At 43.0% G+C, this 24398-nt stretch overlaps 1 protein-coding gene across 2 annotated transcripts in view; it reads right to left on the bottom strand.

Annotated features, from left to right (window-relative positions):
- The window catches only part of ATP9A (ATPase phospholipid transporting 9A), a 94767-nt gene extending 78257 nt beyond the window's left edge, over positions 1–16510 (bottom strand). The window contains exon 1 of one of the 2 annotated variants that reach the window (XM_073309381.2): positions 16267–16510. In XM_073309381.2, the coding sequence (XP_073165482.2) occupies positions 16267–16334 (68 nt within the window). In that variant the 5' untranslated portion in view covers positions 16335–16510. The remainder of the gene's footprint in view (positions 1–16266) is intronic. The other variant, XM_073309379.2, reaches the window with a different exon arrangement.
- Positions 16511–24398: the final 7888 nt, after the last annotated feature.

Genomic DNA, 24398 nt, shown 5'->3' with positions numbered 1-24398 from the left:
TGATGCAGCCTTAGATATAAGGAACTCACATAGCAAAAAAAGGATTCTGGTTTTGTTTTGTCCTTTACTGTCAAAACAAGTTTCTGGAACTAAGGAAACAGAGTAGCAGGGATGCTCTCTGCACTGATCCAATTGCAGGATCTAGGCCTGAGTGACACAAAACTGCTCTGACTATATTTTGCTAGAAGAGTTGTTGCTTTTCATTGTTTTACTTCATGGGTGCTGTATGAAGATCCACATGAACAAAAGAGTCAGTGAACTGACTATGGATGGGAAGCAGCAGAAATGTAAATACCCAAGATGTTGTTAAATGCCCAAATCAAACTAACTGAAAAAAGATGCAGACTTTCTCCCTTCCCTGCAACCCCCTTAAGTGATAGGAACCTTAGCTGATACTTTTAACAATAGAAGGTACAAAATATTCAGATAAATATAAATTTTATTTGGCCCTTTAGTGTGTGTCATAACACAGTATTTGGCAAAAAACAAATGCATGGAGTATTAATGTTTTTATTTCCTCCAAAACAGTCACACAGAAAAACATCAAAATTGGAAGCCTGTTTTGATTTTCTACCCAGATAGCATTCTTTGTGCCATGGAAGCCACTCTCGTCCCCAGCAGTGCCGACTTTCTATGCTCAACCACCCGGCTCTTCCCCAGGTCCAGCCCCCACTCCATCCCTTCCCCCCAGTCCCCACCCACCTCTTCCCGCCCCCACCCTGCCACTTTCCGCCCCCTCCCCCGAGCCCTTGCTCCTCTCCCCTCCCAGCCAGTGTCTCCTGCACACCACAGAACAGCTGATCGTGGTGGGCAAGAGGCGCTGGGAGGGAGGGGAGAGGAGGAGAGGGGAGGGGAGATGGCTGCCGGTGGGTGCTCAGCATCCACCATTTTTTCCCCTGTCAATGCTCCAGCCCTGGAACACCCACAGACTCAGCACTATATTCCTCCCATCACCAACTTTAAATTAGCTAAAACAAACAAGAAATAAACATTTCCAGCTGTAATCCATTAATCTACTCTTCCCTTTTCTGGGGCTAACATTAAGGCTCTGTGACATCTCCCCTGTCCTTTAGTAAAAGCCACAGAGGGAAATCCTGAAAGCCACAAATTTCAGCATAACTTGGGTAAAACTGATATTGTGCCTACAGGATACCTCCTACTGTACTGTAGATGTATTTGAAGTATGAACGATAAAATACTAGGCAAGCTACAGTATAAAGGAATGTTTCTATATCACCTTCTTGCAAAACATGAGTATCTGCCATTTTGGCCCTATCATGAGTAATAAAAAGACCAAGGCCTGATCTTGCTGTAGCTGAAATCAACAAATTCTAAAGAGATACATTTGCCAGAATCAGAAAACCGAATACATGTCATATTTCAGATAAATACTATATATAAGTTAAATTTCCTCCAACGTATGTTAGGACATGAACTCCCAGAAATCTATATTCATGGCTTTTGAAAGTAATCAGTGTCACCAATTCTCCTGATATTTGATGTTTTTCTTAAAGCCACAAGATTCCCAAGAGGTCAGATTACATGAGGATCTCGTCTTTCTTTTTTTTTCAGCCCTGCTCGTGGCAGACTAAAGATAGAAAATGTGACCTGAGTGTTCCCTGAAAACTCAGAAACCTGAAGGGAAATAAAAATAACCCCCAAATCATTCCTTCTAAAACCCTCATGATTTTAAGGCACTCATGATTTTGGGAGCTTGACATGATTTTTAAATCTTTAGAGTTGGCAGTATTGAGTGAGTTTTCTTCCCCGGGGACAGCTGAAACTGCTCAGGACCTCCCTCTTTCATGGCTATTTGTAGACTGGGCATGTTATTCGGAAGCACTGGTAGCTGCCACACCCTACAGTTTACACATGGGGTGGAATTCGGCCTCTCTGTCCTGTTTACAATCCTCACAAAAAGCTCCTGTACAGCACAGGGCAGGCAGCGCAGGTCAATGTCTGCTATCGCAGCTGTAATTTCAGAAAACAAATTTCACTATCTATTGCCCGAAAATGGTTTCAGGCAGTTGAAATCCACATTCGTATGAAACTCCACTTCACTCCCAAAGAATGTGAACAATATCAGTTTGTACTTTGTCACTGTGTCACAATCAATAGTTGTGACATCACTGAGCAGCATGCACCAATCTTTCTTTCTATTGCTACACCTTAGGACACATATTTGCTGAATTACTAAAGTGAATCCTATCCGTAATGGGAGGGTTACCCACATTCTGCTAAGAAAAAGCAATGGCTTAAACACCCGAGCCTGCAGTGTTTATGCTCAATTAAATCTATGCACCTTTTGCATATGGTTCCTGACCAGGCTGTAAACTTGTACAGTTCCCTCGGTCTCCAGCTCCATAAAGAACACAGTACAATTCTGTCACTCTCCTGCTGATTTGGTAGTGATTTGGAATTCCATACTCATCCTGAAGAATATGGTCTCCCAATCTTCTCCCCAGCAAATAATTATTACATCTTTTCAAACCTATAATCGGAATGATCCATTCCATGTCCCATCAGTCCAAGGCAGGCTGCACCCTATCCCAAGGCCAGCTCTGTTTGGATCAGCAGTGTCGTTAAAACATCCAATGCAATACAGCAATCCTCTTTTTATTATCCACAAGTCAGTTACAACCATTTGGCACTTCTTCTGACACAACTTGACATGCATTATACTGCTTTGATCCCAGTTATAATAGCTAGCAAAAAATCTGGTCCCAAATGGATCAGAAAGAAATACAAAGGCCCCTAATACCCAGGAGAAATGGAGGAATAGGAGAACAAACAGATGAACATAAGAACGGCCTTACTGCGTCAGACCAATGGTCCATCTAGCCCAGTATCCTGTCTTTTAACAGTGGCCAGCACCAGATGCTTCAGAGGGAATTAACAAAAGAGGGCAATTATTGAGTGGTCCATCCACCGTCATTCAGTCCCAGCTTCTGGCAGTTGGAAGTTTAGGGACACCCAAAGCATGGGGTTGTGTCTCTGACCATCTTGGCTAATAGTCATTGAAGGACCTATCCACTGTGAACTTATCTAATTCTTTTTTGAGGCCCAGTTACACTTTTGGCCTTCATGACATCCCACAGCAATGAGTTCCACAGGTTGACTGTGTGCTGTGTGAAGAAATACTTCCTTATGTTTGTTTTAAAGCTGCTGCCTATTCATTTCATTGGGTGATCCCTGGTTCATGTGTTATGTGAAGGGGTAAACAACACTTCCTTATTCACCTTCACCACACCATTCACGATTTTACAGACTTCTATCATACCCACCTTAGTCGTCTCTTTTCTAAACTGAACAGTCCCAGTCTTTTTAAATCGCTCCTCACATGTGTATTTCTGTATCTGCTAGAAGATACAGAAATTTCCCACTCTCCTTTGTCCTTACAAAAGGACACACTCGGGAACAGTCTCTCTCTTTTTCAAAATGGCAATGCTGTAGCCTTCCAGGTCAGCAAAGATTGTTTTTCCTTCAAGTTTCCTCCTGTCACTGCTTGAAATAAAAGCTAATGTTTTCCCCCCTTTTTATAGCAAAAGGATTTGTATTAGATTTCACTGACATTTGAAATACAGCCCAGTATCAGATGCAAGCTTACAACAGAATGCCTTGGAGATCAGATAGAAATGCATATCTGACTCACTACATTAGATAACAATGTCAAGATGTCTGCCTTAAATTATAACAGTCATCTGCTCAAACAATTTGGGTAACTGCGTATCTAACTGATCAGAAATAAAGCAAGTAAATTTCCATTTAAGGAAGTATTCAATGCTTTCCGCAGGTAAACTCTCTATATACGTATTGCAGAACAGGAAACAGCATGATGAATAGAGCACACCATTCACTGCTACAAAGGTGGTTTTATACAAAAGTATCAGCTTTCATGCATTCCACCCCCATCTGCAAATAAACACAGGGAAAAAAAAATCTTATCTGCTAAGTAAACTCCTTCAGAATCCAAAAAGCTTGAAAATCCAATTGGTTTACAGAAGCTAGCACGGAAAAGGTAGTCTAACTCAAAGTATTTCATGGACATCTAACTGGATTAAACTTTTATAAGAGGCATTTTCTCACTCTTTTTAGACCAGTGCAAAATGATTTCCCACATAATCAGATCACTATTCTGATGTGATTACATTTCACTAAGAAGCAGTAAGTGAAACATCATCCGATGAAGTGAGCTGTAGCTCATGAAAGCTTATGCTCAAATAAATTGGTTAGTCTCTAAGGTGCCACAAGTCCTCCTTTTCTTTTTGCAAAGACAGACTAACACGGCTGCTACTCTGAAACTTATCAGAAAGATAACGTGTGTGTGTTGTGGTATAGCCTAAGGGCACCAGTTAGATCAGAGCCCCATTGTGCTAGGTCCTGTACAAACATACAGTGACAGTCCCTACCCCCAAAGAGCTTATAACCTCAAAAGAAAAAATTATAATAAAAGTGATCACTATAACTATTAACTTTCGCAAAAACCTTCCTCACAGAAAGCGTGGAATCAAATAAAAATCTTGTCCCATATTACACAGTACTGCAGAGTACACCACTACTGCTCCTAAAGGTGAAAGACCTATGGCTTCTCTCGACAGAATTACAGGCGGTTATGATTACAGAATAGTAGTTTTGGTCGAGAAGAAGGGTGAAATGCCATCAGCTAAAACACTGGATCCCAGCACTGGTTCCCTACAGCTTTGTCACGTTTCTGTGAAAACACACAGTGTCTAAATTATGGGTTCATCACCTTTTTCGGTCTATAACAATATACAGGTCAGCTTTATCACAGCCTCACCAGTTAGCATCTGCTGCTCACCCACAAACTATTTGTTCATTTGCTAGAGGAAAATGTATGAGAATTCTGGAAAATTTAATAGAAATAAATACAGCTTTCAATGTTAGTAACTTGACTGATTGAAGCAATGAACAGATATCTCAACTTATTGGAGTAAAATAATCTAGAACATCTTTTACCCTTCAAGTATCTATAATGACAGTTTCTGATTTTTAATGTGCGCTTTCACCCAGGTTATTTACATTTGATTACTTTTAGAAAATGACACTGTGTGTTACTCTGTGTTTGTATAATACCTAGCACATTTTTGACTGGTCTTTAGGTACTAACATAATAAACGTGATTCATAATAATTCAAAATCTATCCAATTTCAAAAGAGAGTTAAAAGTAGTTTCCGGTACCACTCTTGCATCTGAATCTCCCTGCCAATTTTTGCAGTTTTACAATCACACTTTCCTGTTTTTTAAAAGTTTACCCCATCTTTCAGTCAGTGAGGAGAGAAAAAGGAGTAATGGAAGACAGATACAGAAAAAACTATGGGAAATTGACTTATACAAGGCAAAACAATTAAATTGACCTCACAAAAAGTGTAGTCAAGTTTACAAATTAAACTTTAAAAATATGTTTTTTTAAATCTAATTCTAATCATAAGTATTTAATTACGTCTATTAAAGGTGTTGCTTGTAGACTTAGGGGAAAAAAATTCAGACAGAGCTGTGATTTAAGTCAATAATTTTCCTTTAAACTATACTAGTGCTATTTAAGAAATAAATTAATGAAAATGTTGGTGCTCAGAGGGGTGTCAAAAGGGAAATATATTTGTTCATTTTTAGGAATGGGAGGATTGTTTTCTCAAATCTCAATGAGAGAGGAAAGCGACACAAAGTTAGCCAGATTTACTCATGTTAACTGCTGTATTTAGAATGACCTTCAGTGTGAAGTTCTAAAACAGAGGCTTTACCAAAAGGAACGTGCATTTACAATGCTCAGTTTATCTCCACAACCTGCTTCACAATTCCAGACAGACTCCTGCTAATCACATATTAGAAACCAAAGTTACTTTTGCTTATCTTTCAGGTTGAGCCTCTTTTAGGGATTTTACTGAGAGAAATAAAGAGCTACATATCTTTATAGTTACATGAGGAGATAGGGCGAAAAGGGGGACCAAATATTTTAACACAGAACTTCTAATATGTTCTTGGGTTATTATAATTCACCAATATGTTCCAAAGATTATTTTAAATTATCCAAAACTAACTTCTAAAACTTTAAAGGGTATAAAGAGCTCACTGATATGTTTCTTCAGAAATGCAATAGAAAATTACATGAATGATGCTAACATAAAACAGTGACTTGAATGTTCTTATAAAAGGGAGTGCTCTGTGTGGGGATAAATATACACATTTTAAACAGCACTTAGTTTCTTTAAATTACTATGAACTTATAAATCACTGAGTATATATAACACCTAACATGATTTTAGTAACAAGGCAGATTTGACCATAGTTAAAGCTCAAGATCCTGTCCAGCAAATCATTTAAGCATGTGAATTGTCTCATATATTTCAATAGGGAAACTCAAGTGCTTAAAGTTAAGCACAGGCTTGAATGCTTTGCTGGATCAGGGTCAGTCTAAACTTAAGAAGTAGACCCTACCAAAGGAAAAAGAGGAGTAATGGACCATGATTTAACTCTAGGTGCTAAAGTGAAAGTGAGAGCACATTTTGTAAACAAGGCTATCATCTCACACAATATCCCCACTACAAACAGGAATGTTGCTATTGGAACAGTACTTCACTACAAACACAAGTATTGAACAACAGTTAATTATGTTAACTTTTAATAATTCATTTCCAATTTCTGCAACTCCTAGCCAACCAAAGATTTCACAACTTCGTTAGATACGGGGGAAAGAAAGTTCAACATGTACTTAAACTCGAGAAAAAAGACTTCCTGCCTATCTGGGTTCTGAAAGTGATACATATAATATTGTCCAAGTAAAGAAGAATTATCGCTACTTACAACACATTTGATTTCCAACACATGTGCAGAGAATTTACAAGAGATTCCCCTATTATATTTTCTCTTCTATTTGAAGGCATTTTTAAGTGATCACACATAGTCCTGGATATCTATTTATATGCTGTTTGTACTTTCATACTATCTACAGAACCTTATAATAAAAAAGGCAGAACTTGACCTATGCAGTTCTGTAACACAGACTTTTTATCCAATTTAAAGACTGCAGTAAAAAAACCCAAAAAAACAGACGTGTTACTCCAGTCGGCAATAATACAAATCCATGGGTTGCAGTTGATGGTTTAATGGACTAACCGGAAAAGTCAGTCAGCAAGTTTCAGAATCACATTACATCCAACCTTCTCCAGAAAATGTAAAACTAAACAAAGAAAGCATGTGCCAGTGTATTTCCACAGATAGGTTTAAAAATATAGCTAACGATGCCAGGAATACAAACTTTGACCTTTATCACTTGTATGTTCGAGAAGATCCCTAAAGAGCTTTTTGTTATGAAAGCTTATAGTCAAACCACCACAGCTGGAATTTAACACCTATTCACTTCCCTGACCTTGTTTTTTCCTGTTGTCCCACAAAACAGCAAAGCAATCTGGACAATTTTGTTGACTGGGTAGAGAGCAGAAACTTACAAACCAAACTAAACATATCCAGGAATGCTGAATGGCAACAGTTCATCTCTACACATCACTTATGCAGGTGCAGTATGTCTACCCATTTGATAAATTTGTAATGGAACTTTCAGCAGGAAAGCAGATATTTCTGTGGTGTAGACTTGCGTGCCCATTCCTAGAAGCAAATATTTAACTTCTTGGGAAGATACTCAACTACATTTAACATTCTTTAAAGTCCTCATTGAAATCTTATATTTTGTTCTCTGAAGATAGAATTCTAAAACTCATTATTTCTGCTTTAACATCCTGCACTCACATACACGGGCTAGTCTTTCACTAAGCACAATAATTATTAATGAATTGTTGTAACAGCAGTTGGTGTTTTAGCAGATCAAGGCTAGGACTGCGTATTCAAGAGTTAACAATAAAATTCAGACAAATCACAGGATAACTGCTTAAGTGAAAGAAGGTGTGGAAAGATTGTTAGCGAGGAGATCAACATAGAAAAACTTCAGGACGCCTCTTTAGTGTTTTCTTTCTTCCCCTTTGGAAACTGAATTATCTTAACCTCTCAAAAATGCATTTGATAATGCTGATCAATTGGAACCAGGAACAATCTGTCATATTATTGAAAGTTCGCTCTTGACTTTTCCTTGCAGGTTATTGAGAAGTCAATCAATAAGTCATCCCTTAAAGGTGGGGTTTTCAACCTTTTCCAACATAAGTCACTTGTTTTCCTTAAAGAACTGTACACAGACCCTAAATGCCAAACCTCAAATAGCTTGATTAATCAACCAATGCATGTTCTTTTTTTTTTTTTTTAAACAGGATTTGTGTTAGAAAAATAAAGCTTTAAGAAATGGATTGTGTAGGAGGGAGATGCAAGTTTACCTGGAAAACCAATAGATTTTTTTCCCTTGGGGCAGGTTTTTGTTTGCTTTAGATGGTTTTTTGTTGTTGTTGTTTTCCGGGGGGGAGGGGGGAGGTGGCAATTGTGGACGAGGATGTTGCAAAATATTTTACTATTCCTATGAAATCATTAATACATTCAAATTGCTTTTTTTAAAACCAAGAAAACACTGGACACTTTTTGAATGGGTACCAACCTATTACACTACCCCTATCACGTGGAGATGTAGTTAGGATTAGTTAACACATTTCAAAGTTCAATAATCTAAAGTATTATTCTACATAAGAGTAACAAAATCAAACAAAATTTAAAAGTCTTTCTACATAAAATGAATCATCAACTGCTAAAGCTAGAAACACTCAAGATATTTCCACTTTTTTCAGATGGAACTAAAAATATTGCCATTAGCTACTAATGTTATTTAAATTATATTATATTTTCTATTTTATACTCTATTCTACTAATATTGATAAACACCTGCAGTATCATAGTAGCAGTCACTGATGTATATAGTTGTTGAGCTTAAAGCACATTACTCTAAAATAAATTTTTTACTGAATTTTTTAATTACTTCCTTTTTAAATAAGGTACAAAAACATTCAAATGAAAATGTTCATAGAGCACGAAAACAAGTTGTTCTATATTCAAATCAAACACTTACTGTTTGGGTCAAAAAATTACTAACAGCATTAACCCAAGTTATAGGTTTCTACAACAATCCATAATCTATCACAACAGTTATGATTTCAAAGGGTCAGAAAAATTACGTAAAAATCTCATTCAACGTGTTTATATCATTTGCAACTTTCAGTTGTATCTGCTACCTTTGTTGACTGAGGCCCTTTTATCCTGCAAAAGGATCCATGTGGATCCAGTTTCAGATAGGGTCTGTCAGTACAGGCATCCATTCATTCATACCCAATAGCAGAACTGGACCCTGGACTAAGTGTTTTTTTAGGATCGCAGAGTCAGTACAGCTATAGAACAGTGAGCTGGGTTCTACTCTGCCACATGCATAATCAGTAGAACTGTTATCTATGGTTCGGATCCTGCAGTTAGAAATATGCAGTTCAGACCCTTATGCTTGCACAAAGCACCGGTGAAGTATGAGGGTCCACACAAGTGGACCTCTATGCTTGGGAGGGTCTGTCAGGGGCCTAAATTCTTCTTACCAAATCTTTATTACTGGTGATGAGGCAAGAGGCAGAAAGACAACATCTTGATTTGCAGATATCAGGCTAAATTTGCAGTAATAGCCATAAAAAAAAATCCACTGTCAACTGATTAAATTTTATACAAGAGGTCATTAAGAAATACCCATGGAAACACTTTGGGGAGCACTTTCCAGAGGATACCACCACTTTGCCATTATATTCCCTTGACTTTTTAAACTGATTTATATTATTTAGGATGTTTTTGCATTGTAAGTGGCTGTGCAGCAGGGCCAAGTGCGCACTTAATAAATAAAGGCCCCGATACTGCACTTGACTTTGCATGAGAGAAACACTGTTCCTGTCTGTAGCCCCTTTGAAATCAATGCAGCTCTACACAAATGCAGAGGTTTACCCACACAGTCAGAGGCAGGATAGGGGCCAAAAATCATTTATTCATCTATTCACTCCAATCTCTCCCCGTTGATTACAAGTGAGCTAATTTACCATTTTAATGGAACCATTAAGCTCAATACCATAACAGAGTAACCATGTGACCTATTACTGGAATCCTTGTCCTTCTTCATCCCATTTCCAATTATTCTTTGGTTTTCCTCACTTGTTACATCACATTTACTATTATTTATTACTTGCATTACCACACCACCTAGGAGCCAGAGTCATGGATCAGGATCCCACTGTGCTAGGTGCTGTACAAATGCAGAACAAAAAAACAGTGCCTGCCTCTACATAGTCTCTACATAGGCACAGCAGTCTTCCTGCATGATCTACATAGTAGGAATGGGTCCTTAGATTAGAAGGTGCTCAGGGTAGAGATCAAGTCTTTGCATATGTTCTTTGATATGCTTGGTACATTTGGGTACTGTCCATAGCAAGAAAGCAAGCCACAGCTTTTTGTCTCAGGATACATAACCCCCAGAAGCCCCTACAGAGGTACGGGCTGTGACACTATCATCAGCATTTTGAGATTACTCAATACCATGTCTCTTTTTGAACTGACATTATAGACTCCAGAGAGTGGTTATCAGGATGTCATAGCTAAATTGGCATTTTTATTTGGGTGAGATAACTATATAACTCAGTCAAGACCAGACCAAGGTGACAAGAAAATTGTGAAAAACGTGTCCATTACTCAAGCAATACAGCTGCAGAATTCAGAAGTCACCCTTGCCTGCACACTGGACGGGGCGGAGGGAGGGGGTCAATGTTGTGGCTATGGCCAAGAATGGCTACTGCCATCACCAACTTATTAAAACACCTGTTTCTCCTTGACATGGTCCACAGCCAACCTTTCCTTTGTCACATCTCAGTAACGGTACTGTAATGAGTTCCTCACTGTGTTTCCCTTGAAATGCATCTGGAAGCTGAAACATGGCTGCTGCCTTGTAAGGAGGAGGAAGATCAGTAACGTGGACTTGCCCTCCATGGCCTACACTGGCTGCAAGTATTTCAAACAGTTCTAGCTCTTTGTTCATATACTCAGAGACCTAAATGAATGACTTCATATACTAATACAATCTCCTCTTGCCTTATGTGCCTTCCCAGCAGTTACATTCAGTTTGAGAGGTCTACTGTTAAGTTAGGGTCAGAGACTTTAAGGTCAGAAGGGATCACTGGTCAATTATTATTAATTTATATATATTACAGTAGCACATAGAGACTCCAATCAGAGATGTGGACCTCATTGTGCTAGGCACTGTATACACATATAACGAATGCCACAAAGAGTCTCTTACAATCCAAGCAGCAATCAAAACCATATTATAAGGTAGGGTCTTCCAGGAGTTAGCCTGGATACCACTTTTTGGGGGGTTTATACTATTATTATTTGCATTGCAGTACTACATAGAACGCCCAGTCATGGGCCAGGACCCCATTCTGCATCTGCTACCATTTTCTCCCTGTTCCTCTCTAATTAGTTGGAAATGGATCATTTTGTGCCAGGGGGCTTGAGATGGATGACAGAGCAAGGACTTATACTGTCTGGCTGGTTGCTCTCTCTTAAGACTTATAATATTTGGGGGGAAAGGGAGCCGCTTTGCTTTGCTTAGATACTTTGCCAATGCACCCAATATATTGATCAAATAAACTAACTTATGTCAAAAAGAAAAGGAGGACTTGTGGCACCTTAGAGACTAACCAATTTATTTGAGCATGAGCTTTCGTGAGCTACAGCTCACTTCATCAGATGTTTACCGTGGAAACTGCAGCAGACTTTATATACACACAGAAATCATGAAACAATACCTCCTCCCACCCCACTGTCCTGCTGGTAATAGCTTATCTAAAGTGATCAACAGGTGGGCCATTTCCAGCACAAATCCAGGTTTTCTCACCCTCCACCCCCCCACACAAATTCACTCTCCTGCTGGTGCTAGCCCATCCAAAGTGACAACTCTTTACATAATCAAGTCGGGCTATTTCCTGCATAGATCAAGGTTTTCTCACATCCCCCCCACCCCCATACACACACAAACTCACTCTCCTGCTGGTAATAGCTCATCTAAACTGACCATTCTCCAGGTTTAAATCCAAGTTAAACCAGAACATCTGGGGGGGGGGGGGGGTAGGAAAAAACAAGAGGAAACAGGCTACCTTGCATAATGACTTAGCCACTCCCAGTCTCTATTTAAGCCTAAATTAATAGTATCCAATTTGCAAATGAATTCCAATTCAGCAGTTTCTCGCTGGAGTCTGGATTTGAAGTTTTTTTGTTTTAAGATAGCGACCTTCATGTCTGTGATTGCGTGACCAGAGAGATTGAAGTGTTCTCCGACTGGTTTATGAATGTTATAATTCTTGACATCTGATTTGTGTCCATTTATTCTTTTACGTAGAGACTGTCCAGTTTGACCAATGTACATGGCAGAGGGGCATTGCTGGCACATGATGGCATAGATCACATTGGTGGATGTGCAGGTGAACGAGCCTCTGATAGTGTGGCTCTACGTAAAAGAATAAATGGACACAAATCAGATGTCAAGAATTATAACATTCATAAACCAGTCGGAGAACACTTCAATCTCTCTGGTCACGCAATCACAGACATGAAGGTCGCTATCTTAAAACAAAAAAACTTCAAATCCAGACTCCAGCGAGAAACTGCTGAATTGGAATTCATTTGCAAATTGGATACTATTAATTTAGGCTTAAATAGAGACTGGGAGTGGCTAAGTCATTATGCAAGGTAGCCTGTTTCCTCTTGTTTTTTCCTACCCCCCCCCCCCAGATGTTCTGGTTTAACTTGGATTTAAACCTGGAGAATGGTCAGTTTAGATGAGCTATTACCAGCAGGAGAGTGAGTTTGTGTGTGTATGGGGGTGGGGGGGATGTGAGAAAACCTTGATCTATGCAGGAAATAGCCCGACTTGATTATGTAAAGAGTTGTCACTTTGGATGGGCTAGCACCAGCAGGAGAGTGAATTTGTGTGGGGGGGTGGAGGGTGAGAAAACCTGGATTTGTGCTGGAAATGGCCCACCTGTTGATCACTTTAGATAAGCTATTACCAGCAGGACAGTGGGGTGGGAGGAGGTATTGTTTCATGATTTCTGTGTGTATATAAAGTCTGCTGCAGTTTCCACGGTAAACATCTGATGAAGTGAGCTGTAGCTCACGAAAGCTCATGCTCAAATAAATTGGTTAGTCTCTAAGGTGCCACAAGTCCTCCTTTTCTTTTTGCGAATACAGACTAACACGGCTGTTCCTCTGTAACTTATGTCAGAGACTGTTTGACAAAAGACAAGACTCTGAAAATCATTGTAAATAAGTCACTTTTCTGGAGTGTGCCGGTCTTTAAAAAAAGAGAGAGAGATCAGGACTTGTATAAAGAAAAACAAAAAAGTCACAGAATCTCAAACCACTAAATCAATGCAGCATCATAAGAGCAAGCTGTCAACAGTTCTTGCTAGCACAGGAAATACTGCCTCCAAGTGAGAGCTCCCTAGCCAGTGACATAGGGCTAGTGCTTACGTTACATCAGGGTAATTGCTGTCAGCATCTGCTAACAAGGCACACCACAACAGAATGCCCAAGAGAGACCTATGGAGATTGTGGAGACCTCTAAGAAAGCAAATCAGCTAAGGAGCATTGAGGAATACCCTAAGCCCCTCATATAGCTGATCCTTTATCTCATAACTGAACTTTAAGCAGTGGCCAACCCAGGAACTGTCGTTAACAGATTACTACCATGACTGCTATATAGCACACATGTTCCACAGTCTAGTCCTCAGTGTCCAGGCCAACTTCACATTATTAAATCAACATACTGTCAGCTACATGACAGAAACCTTATCCATCAACAGAACATTGTAGGTTGCTCAACAACCTCAGTTAAAAAGAATCCAAATCACAATTATTAACCAAAAAATGTAACAAAATGGTAATTGATATGTACTCTTCCTTATTTGTTCCAACACAATCATTATTTCTTCTGAGATTTTGGTGTATTTGCTACAACTGTATATGATATTTAAAACAAAAAAGATTAATTTGTCATTGGATCACAATTTGTCATCATAATACAACATTACTTTCCAGTCAGCAAGTTTCGATTCCAAATCTATACACACATTTTGTACTGGTATAATGTTGTCAGTTAGGGTTGTGATTTTTTTTTTAACTGAAATAGTTATACCAGTACAACCCCTAGTGTGGGCACAGTTACATTGGTATAAAATACTGGTACAGCTTATTCCCTTACCTGCATGGGAATAGCTACACAGGAATAAGATGGGTTTCAGAGTAACAGCCGTGTTAGTCTGTATTCGCAAAAAGAAAAGGAGTACTTGTGGCACCTTAGAGACTAACCTGGATTTGTGAGAAAACCTGGATTTGTGCTGGAAATGGCCCACCTTGATTATCATACACATTTTAAAGAGAGTGGTCACTTTGGATGGGCTATTACCAGCAGGAGAGTGAGTTTGTGTGTGTGTGTGGGGGGGGGCGGAGGGTGAGAAAACCTGGATTTGTGCTGGAAATGGCCCAACTTGATGATCACTTTAGATAAGCTATTACCAGCAGGAGAGTGGGGTGGGAGGAGGTATTGTTTCATGGTCTCTGTGTATATAATGTCTTCTGCAGTTTCCACGGTATGCATCCGATGAAGTGAGCTGTAGCTCACGAAAGCTCATGCTCAAATAAATTGGTTAGTCTCTAAGGTGCCACAAGTACTCCTTTTCTTTTTACACAGGAATAAACCACCTTTATATCAATATAATCAATACATCATCAGGGGTTGCACTGCTTTAGCTGTACCAATATAATTAAAATGGTAAGATCTGTAAGTAGCTAGAACCCTTTGTTATAAAGTTATAAATATATTTGTTCCTGAAAACAAGTGTATTGTCATTAATAAAACCCACTCAGTGAAGCAACAACCTGCATTCTGCCTACGCTGAGCTAAGCAACAGAATGATCCTGATCAGATGTTAAATGATAAATACATTAAATGAAAATCTGTATTCAAATGGCTTGCCATACACATCCTCCCCTTCCCCCAAGATAATCTACCAACAAGCCATCCAGCCAAGGGTTTCATAGCCCTCCCAATCACCAGGGTGCCTGAGTGCCACTGAAGCATATGGGCTGATTTTCAGAGGAGCTGAGCTCCCATTGAGAAAGTCAATACGTCTGAAAATCTGGCCATTGCCAGTTTGTTCCTGACACTACGGCTTAAAGCTGTCAGGCTATTTCTTTGTTTACATTTGTGCAAGGAAGAAAAACTGGGTGTGATCTCTTCATAACAGCAGTAATAAATGGAGTGCCAAGTGACTTCATCTGAGGCTCATTCCTCAAGCTTGGCAATATACGAGCCTCCAAGAGGGCTCTGTTCTTTCATTTCACCCAGCCTGAGATGCACAGGTCCTGCAGTCACAGGGCGAGACGGCAGGGAAGGGGCTCTCCGCCTGCACAAGGGAGCAGGGCCTATCGTTTTAGCGTAACCAGGTTGCCATGGCAGGATCCTGCCCTTTTCTTGCAGTTCGCTGGGCTGGGATCGCGGCGCTGGGTGTGCCACAGACAATGGCGTCAGGAACAACCTGTCAGCTCCTGCCGGAACGCCGCTGCGGCCGCCGCCCTGCAGGACCTTGGCCAGGCAGCCCCGGGCGAGAGAGGAGACCTCGATCGGTCCCCTAGTAATGCCATCTTCCAACACCAGCTCTCAGCCTCTCCGGGGGGCTGCAAGGCCAGCGACCCTCCTAGGCCCCCTCCCAAAAGAAGGGAGCTTTTCCCAGTCCAGCCTCCCCTTCCCAAAGGAGAGGGGACCCCCTAATGCCAGAGCCCGCTGTGTCCTTTCCTGGGCGGGTTGTGCGGCTGCTGCCCAGGGGCCGGGCCCTGCTGGAACAAACAAAGGCGAGCCGGGCCCCCTGCGCCCCAGCCAGCCACATGGCGAGAGAGCCGGGGTCCCCGGCGCTGCCGGGACGCCGCTCCCCAGCCCAGGGAGGAGGAGGAGGAGGAGGAGGGGGCAATCCCCACCCATCGCTCGCTCCCTTCCTTCCTTCCTTCCTTCCCCCGAGAGCGGACCGGGGAGCCGGTTCCAGGGCGGGGCTGGCTGCCCAGCACCAGCCGGAGCCCAGCCGGACACATCAGCCACCGGGCAGGGCCCTAGAGGGGCGCAGCCCCCTGCAGCCGCGGGGCAGCAGCCCAGCCAGCCGGGCATCGGAAAAAGCGAAGCCGGGGTTTGGGGAGCCACGGCAGCCGCGGGACCCGAGGGGAGCGCCCGCTGCGGACCCCGCGCTCACCCGCTCCGGTGCTTGCTGTCCATCCGCTTCTTCTGCCTGACGGGCTGCAGGGGGATGTTATCGGTCATGGCCGCGGCGGCTGGGCGCAGCCGGGGAGGAGCGGAGTGGGATCGGCTTCCCAGCAGCGCCTCGGCCCGGCCTCTCCGCGGTCTGACAGCGCCGGGGAGGGGGGCTGGGCTGGGCTGGGCCGGGCTTCCAGCACGCAGGTAACGTGCCCGCTCGCCGCCTGCCACTCGCACCGGCCGGCCTCAGGCCCCCTCCGCCGGGCGCTGCACCCCTTGTGCACCTCCTCCAGCTGAGCTATGGCACTGCACCCGTATACCCCACCCCAGCCCCCTCCTCACCCACGGGTCACTGCACCCCTAGACCCTACCCGCTGGACACTGCACCCCAACCCACATCCTCACCGAGGGACACTGCACCCCACACCCCATCTACTGGTCACTACGCCCCTAAAACCCACCCGCCTGACACTGCACCCCCAACCCCCATCCTCACCCACTGGACACTACACCTCACATCCTATCTACTGGCAGTGCCCCCCTACACCCCACCCCTAACCCCTATCTTCACCCACTGGACACTGCACCCCTAAAACCCACCCGCCCGACACTGCACCCCAACCCAAATCCTCACCTACTGGACACTGCACTTCTAAAGCCCACATGCTCGACGCGGCACCCCCACACCCCATCTACTGGTCACTGCACGTCTAAACCCCAACCGCCCGACACTGCACATCACACCCCATCTACTGGCCACTGCACCTCTAAACCACACCCACTGGCCACTGCACCTCTAAACCCCACCTGCCCAACACGATACCTCCAACCCATCTACCGTCCACTGCACCCAAAAACCCCATCTGCTCGACATTGCACCCCTAAACCACACCTGCTCGACAATGCACCCCCACACCCCATCTACAGCTCACTGAACTCCTAAACCACATCCACTGGACACTGCATTCCATGTGCTGCACCTGCCCATACACCTCTGGTCACTGTACCCCTTCCCACTGCACCTGCCCACAACCCCTCTGGGAAACTGCCCTCAAGCCCTATACCTCCCCCCCTGCACTTTCATGCCCCAGGCACTGGGTACTGAACCCCCTCCCACTGCACCCCCTCATCCTATCTACTTGTCACTGTTCCCTCTCTCAGATACCCTCCCAACTACTACCCAACACCCACCCCCGCAGGTACTGGCTCCTTTACTTCACTGACTTCCTGCACTCCGGCCCCTGGGTACTGATCCCTGACACTGTCCTTACAACCCCACCACCACCATCACCAATTTAGGTCAGTACAGTTCCCTCCTATGGCTACTCAAACCAGCTGGACTAAACACTATCCCAGTGGTTCTCAAACTTTTGTACTGGTGACCCCTTTCACATAGCAAGCCCCTGAGTGCGACCCCCCCCTTATAAATTAAAACCACTTTTTTATATAGTTAAGACCATTATAAATGCTGGAGGGAAAGCGGAGTTTGGGGTGGGGGTTGACAGCTTGCGACCCCCCACGTAATAACCTCACAACCCCCTGAGGGGTCCCGACCCCCAGTTTGAGAACCCCTGCACTATCCCGTTTACGTTCCCATGCTCTGTGCCCCTACAGCTTCTCCAGGCATCCCATCCCACAACACAGCTGCCTCCTCCTCCTACTCAAACAACAAGTTTCAGACCCACTGTTCCCCCTACTACACCCCAGCTCCCTTTTCTGTCCCTACAACTCTCACAGTGTGTTAAGTACTTCCTCCTATTGCCTTCTCATCACCCTTGTGCTTCTTCATAGTTCTCCCTCTCCCCCAGCTGCTGTAACTTTCTGCCTGCTTCTGGCAACACCCCAAGCACTGGATCCGTTACTGGGAAGACACTGGTGTGGGAAAAGAGGTCTGGAGTTTGACATGGGGACTTAAAGGGGAGCAGACATGTTGCTAGTGGTTGGGAGGCTGCCAGGAACTAAGGGTTTCAGGTGGAGATGAGGGCGGAGATCAGGTGTGCAGGAGGAGATGCTGAGGGAAGGACTAGCACTTGTCTTGCCTGGCTAACTAAGGCAATGTGGGGAGGCGGAGGCGATCCACACCATGATACAAGGCTACCATGAGGTCCTCCACTTGGAGTGTCAGTAAAGAGTGTCACCTCTCCTCAGGAGATGCAGGATCAGCAGATGGGTGGCTGTTCCCTTGTCCCCCACTAAGAATGGCAGGAGAGTGTCCTCTCTTTCCTGGAGCAGTCAGGGATGACCAGATACCAGCACCCAGGATGTATCTGCTTGGGTAGTCTAAGCTCTTCTTTTTTGACTATAGCCAGCATCCCCTGCTGGGGTGGTGCTGGCAGAGCTGCTGGAGTGTAGAGTCTAAGCACTAAAACATCAGGGCTTGTGCACATTAGGGTAAATGATGGGTGGGTGAGTTTTGTTAGATGTTTTAAAGCCTTAGGCTATGTCTACACTGTGCACCTTACAATCATATGGCCATGCCGCTGCAGCTGCATCATTGTAAGGTGCACCGCGTAGCCGCTCTTTGTCGCCGGGAGAGGGGTCTCCCGGTGACAAAATAAAACTACCCCGAACAAGGGGCGGTCCACACCGGTGCCTTTTGTCATTAGAACTTGTTGCTGCAGGATATGAAAAAAACACACCCCTGAATGACAAAAGTTTTAACAACGAAAATGCAGTGTAGACATAGCCTTAGCATGGACAGGGTGAGCTGTATTTTAACACATTATTAGGCTAATACAATACCAAACCCCACCTTTTATCCATAGTGATGCATAGGGCAATTCACCCCTCTCAGAGCTATTGTGTTATTCTGTCTGCCAACTCAGGCAGACATTACTATATCATTACACTCAGTTCATGTTTTCAAGCTTTCCTTTGCAACCATGAAAACTAGAACTCACTTAAAAAAAGAGAGAGAGACAAAGTGGGTGAGATATCTTTGATTGGACCAACTTTTACTGGTGAGCGTGAAGCTCTCGAGATTACACAGAGCTCTTCTTCAGATTTGAAGAAGCGCTCCCTAAAAGCTTGACTTTCTCCCCAACAGAAGTTGGTCCAATCAAAGATATCTCACACACTTTGTCTGCGACCAATGTGGCTACAACAACACTGCAAAAGAAAGAAAGCAAGCTCAGATTCTGACATAAATACCTGACTACAGAATGCCTTAATGTGGGCTTGCTTCCTTCTCCACCTGAAAATCTTCCTGTGGTGGGGCAGGGCCTGGACCCAAGGTCTATCACCTCCCAGGTACGTGCCCTAACCACTGTACTACAGCCATTCCTACTCATGCTCTCTCTATGTGGCCCACTGACTGCTCCACTGTGGATAAATGCTAAAATAGTCATTGGACCAGCGAAAGAGTGTAAGCAGGAATGACTGTAATCCAGTGGTCAGGGCACCCAGCTGTGAGGTGGGACCAGAGGCGCAGACTTTCTGATTTTCCTGGGGTACTTGACCCCTGCCCCCACTCCACCCCTTCCCCAAGGCCGCAACCTGCCTCTTCCTGCTCCTCCCCTTCCCCCCCGCCACTGAACAACTGATCAGCAGAGGATGGGAGGGAGGACCTGATTGGCAGGGCCTGCCAGTGGGTGCTGAGCACCCACTATTTTTTTTCCATACGTGCTCCAGCCCCAGAGCACCCACGGAGTCTGCGCCTATGGGTGGGACCAGCCCCCCTTTCCACCCATTCTTTCATGAGGTATCTACAGTGGAAGAGCTTCATCAGGAGAGAATGAGGGATACTCACATCAGATTGTCCCATTGCTCAATGATTAGAAAGTACACCTACGAGATGGGAGACCTCTCTTCAAGTTGTTTCTCCTCCTTGTGCAGGGAAGGGGGAATTGAAGCTGGGTCTCCCATGTCCCAGGTGAGTACTCTAACGAACTTCTCCCTGGTTGGATTTTGAATGGGACTCAATCTGATCAGTGTGCTCAGAGGCCACATACTGGCTTGAGCCCTACACATGACTTTGGCAAATGTGGACTACCATCAGCAAAACTTTTGCTAAGAAAACTTATTCTATAAGGAAGTTGTTTTAGGAAAGAAGCACTGTGCATATTATCACATAGTTTCTCCTTGATTAGCATATATTTTAATGAGTATTGCTAAAAGAACCTTACTTCTCTGTATGGGTTTTTATATCATCCATTTTTACATAAATATAAATTTGAAATCATTGTTCTCTTAATATACTGAAAAGTGGGAAGTATTCTATTTTAGCTGTAAGTTAGTTAAAACCTACTCTCTTTGCCTGTCTTTCATTCATCCTGAAAGCTGTCCAGGTTTGGTACAAGGAAAATGCATGATAGAAAGTTATTAACTTTAACATTATTTTATTTATTATTTGTTAAGCAACAGTGCAAGTGTGCCCATGCTAGGATTAAAGGTGCTACATTTCAGCTCAGATGTTTTAAAACCCTGGTGCCAGCAGGGTAAGCATGTGCTGTGTTGTACAGGATACAGTTCCTGTCCCAAAGAATTTACAACCGAAGGCTCTGATCCCACAGAGACTTATGCATGTGTTTAACTTTACACACCCTGAGTAGTCCATTGATTTTAAAGTTAAGTGCTGGAACAATTTTTATAGTGGGGGTTCTGATGATGGAAACCAGATATTTGGTGTTTGTGGTTACTACTTCAAGCTGGGGGGGAGGGGTGTGGTAGCACCCCCGGCACCTCGAGTTCCAGCATGACTGCTGAGTCTCATTGCCCATCCTCACACTCAAGAGGGCAATTGAAGTGGGATTCCCTTAATTCCCCATAACCAGTCCACCTCATAAAATGTCACATATGGTTATACGGGAAGCATCTTTTTACGACATTTTTCCTCAGTATTAAAATGCCATCTCCTTCAGTTGCAGGAATAAATTGAGTGGGATGTTTTATTGTGAGATAGAAACAGGCTGGTAACATTCTCTCAAAGTGATAATTTAATAAGAGTAGCAATCAAGGCACCTAAACAGGGTATTATATTATAGCCAAGAAATACTTTGAGAGGTAATGTAATCGGTAGTAGCCACAAAACCACTCCTAACTGTAGTCTTAGACTGAAAACCTAAGTCTGTTTGTAACTGATATAACCACCACCCCCCCAAAAAAAGTGTTATTCACTTTGACTCTGATTGGCACAAATAAGAGCTTTAAAAGATTATGTTGTGCATCACAATTTGGCCACAGTTCCCCGTGCTTCGGGATGGAAATAAGTTGCACTGGTCCTTTCCCTAGTGCAGCTGATGTCCTCTTCTATGCCAGTTCCTCACACCTGCCTGACTATTCCCTTTCCACATGCAAGGGACAGAAATAACTCAGCCCCATGCTGTGACACACGATGCTGGTAATTCTAGCAGAGAAGTAAGGTGGTTCATAGCATGGTTCACAAGTTGGCCCTTCGCTGTTACAGGAATCTTTGCATAATCATCCGAGTGACAATGAACATTAATAGAGATACAGCAACAACAATAGAAGCACTCTCACAGACCTTGAGAGACAGCCAGTCCTTGCTTACAGACAGTCCCCCAACCTGAAGCAAATACTCATCAGCAACCACACACCACCCAACAAAAACACTAACCCAGGAACCTATCCTTGCAACGAAGCCCATTGCCAACTGTGTCCACATATCTATTCAGGGGACACCATCATAGGACCTAATCATATCAGCCACACTGATTATGGAAATGGGCCATCCTGATTATCACTACAAAAGGTTTTTTTTCTCCTGCTGATAATAGCTTAACTGATTACTTTGTTATAATTGGTATGGCAACACCCATTTTTTCATGTTCTCTGTGTGTATATATATATCTTCCTACTGTATTTTCCACTGCATGCATCCGATGAAGTGAGCTGTAGCCCACGAAAGCTTATGCTCAAATAAATTTGTTAGTCTCTAAGGTGCCACAAGTTCTCCTGTTCTTTTTGTTATTCCACAGTCCACTGACTCACTAACAGAGCGTCTTGCGGTACAAAGAAACAATCTTTGAGAGTCAAACTCCTGTGGACTTTCATTTCCCACCCTCATTTTGTGTTCTGCTGTTTTTCATTTTGTATTGAGAAAATCACAGTAAAAAACAGTAGCCTTCAGAAATGATCTAGGCTGAACTGTAGCCAAATGGGCAAAGCACTTTTTGGATAGGATTAGCCTTGTTAAAGACACTGCATACACTCTCTTGGGAATAGCAGCCACACAGTTCCCTTGTTCACCAACCCTTGATTTAGATGGGAAAAAAACATGATGCATATTTCCTTTGTATTTTCTGGATGAATATGAGACAGTCCCCATAAAAAAAGTCTATGACTAGGGGCTGAGGAGTTCAATCTGTTAAATCAAGTGCCATAAAACCCACTCTGGTTTCTCTGATGCCACTAGCTTCTCTCTCTGACATTTAGTTTTTGCATGCACAGAGCCTGAGGCAAACAAGGAAGCCCTGGAAAGACCTGTGTGCCACCCAATTCCTACCTCATAACTGCTCATTAGAAAGGGGCTAATTATTGTTCACAGCTTTAATTCATTACCTTTGTTTTCTTCTCTCAGGCCCAACCTATGCCCCCCAGGTTGTTCTAAATCACTGAGTCTCAAACTTTTGTACTGGTGCCCCCTTTCACATAGCAGGCCTCTGGGTGTGATTCCCCCCACCCCTTATAAATTAAAAACACTTTTTAATATATTTAACACCATTATAAATGCTGGAGGCAAAGCGGGGTTTGGGGTGGAGGCTCACAGCTTGTGACTCCCCATATAATAACCTCATGATCCCTTGAGGGGTCCTGACCCCCAGTTTGAGAACCCCTGATCTAAATGTGGATTAAGTTGATGCAATAGTGTCCCATTAAACTTAAAGGTTGGCAGAGCTTCTCCTACTTTTTTTTTCCTGAGTGATTTAGGACAGCACCAATTCTGATCCAACTGGCAACCTACTATCGTAGCTATATTGCAGGAAGAGTTTATTGCTATTTATTGAGCACCAATGTGCTTTTCATTGTTAAAGTGTGGAAGAATTTGTTAAAGAACAGCATTTTTTAAAGGTCAAAGGGCAAGCCCACATTTTTATCCCATCAGCTGTACAAAGCCAAACCAGGTGATTTAAATACCTTTTTCTATTACAGCAAAGAGAAGCTTCTGTTTTGTTATATGCTAAATACATTTGTGAGTCTTTTGGGAGCCACAAAACAAAGGCACATAGACAGACACTGCTCTGATATTTTACTGATGGAGTTGCAGCAAATGGCTTCACATTCTTTATCTGTTCTTCCACTACAGATGTTCCAACAGCAGAGCTGGCTAGATTTCTCAGGTTACCAATGGTATCTGTGAACAGGCATGGAGAAGCAAGGGGATTTTAAAGGGACGCACTACTGCTCTGTATGCATCTTTTCTTGCCTACATCACTGATCTCATTTCTTCCTCCCCCCTTCCACTCAACAGCTCTTTTTGTTTCCTTCTCCCACTTTTTCATCATGTCTCTTTCCATGCTGCTCCTAACGCCTGGATCTTCCTGACATTCCTGTTGCATTAGCCAGCTACTCTATCTTCATTCAGATCTTTCATTCGCTGACTCCTGCTCATTACATATGATGTTACTGAAAATTACCAGTGGTACATCGCTCTTACACAACATGAGGAGGACAGTGAGAAATACCACTTTTACGTTACAATCCCTCTGTATTTTGTCAAATTTAGGGCGATATCCTGCAAATTTAGGGCCATTCCTGCCCAAGCCTTAGTAACATAGGGGGCCTTTCTCTATACTAGGGAAATTCATCAATCTACGACCCTGCTCAGAACAAAGTTTAGATGACACAGTGGTAAAGAGAGAGGCAAGTGAGTGAGGTAATATATTTTATTAGACCAACTTTTGCTGGTGGAAGAGACAAGTTTTCAAGCTTCACAGAGCTCTTCTTCAGGTTCGGAAAAGGTAACCAGGTCAAGATATTACCTCGCTCACCTTGTCTCTCTCATATCCTGGAACCAACACAGGTACATCAACATTGGTGCTGCCCTCATGCAGAAATATACCCAAATAGCCCAACAGTAGTCTTAGATTAAGACTACTCAAGTGAGTAAGATTTGCAGAGTTGAGTTCTTTGAGCTGATTCAAAGTCTACCAAAGCACTGAAAAGACTTCT

The sequence above is a fragment of the Lepidochelys kempii genome, chromosome 13 (genome assembly GCF_965140285.1).
Source record: "Lepidochelys kempii isolate rLepKem1 chromosome 13, rLepKem1.hap1, whole genome shotgun sequence".
Classification (NCBI taxonomy): domain Eukaryota; kingdom Metazoa; phylum Chordata; order Testudines; family Cheloniidae; genus Lepidochelys; species Lepidochelys kempii.
This window is presented reverse-complemented; position numbering and strand designations above follow the sequence as displayed.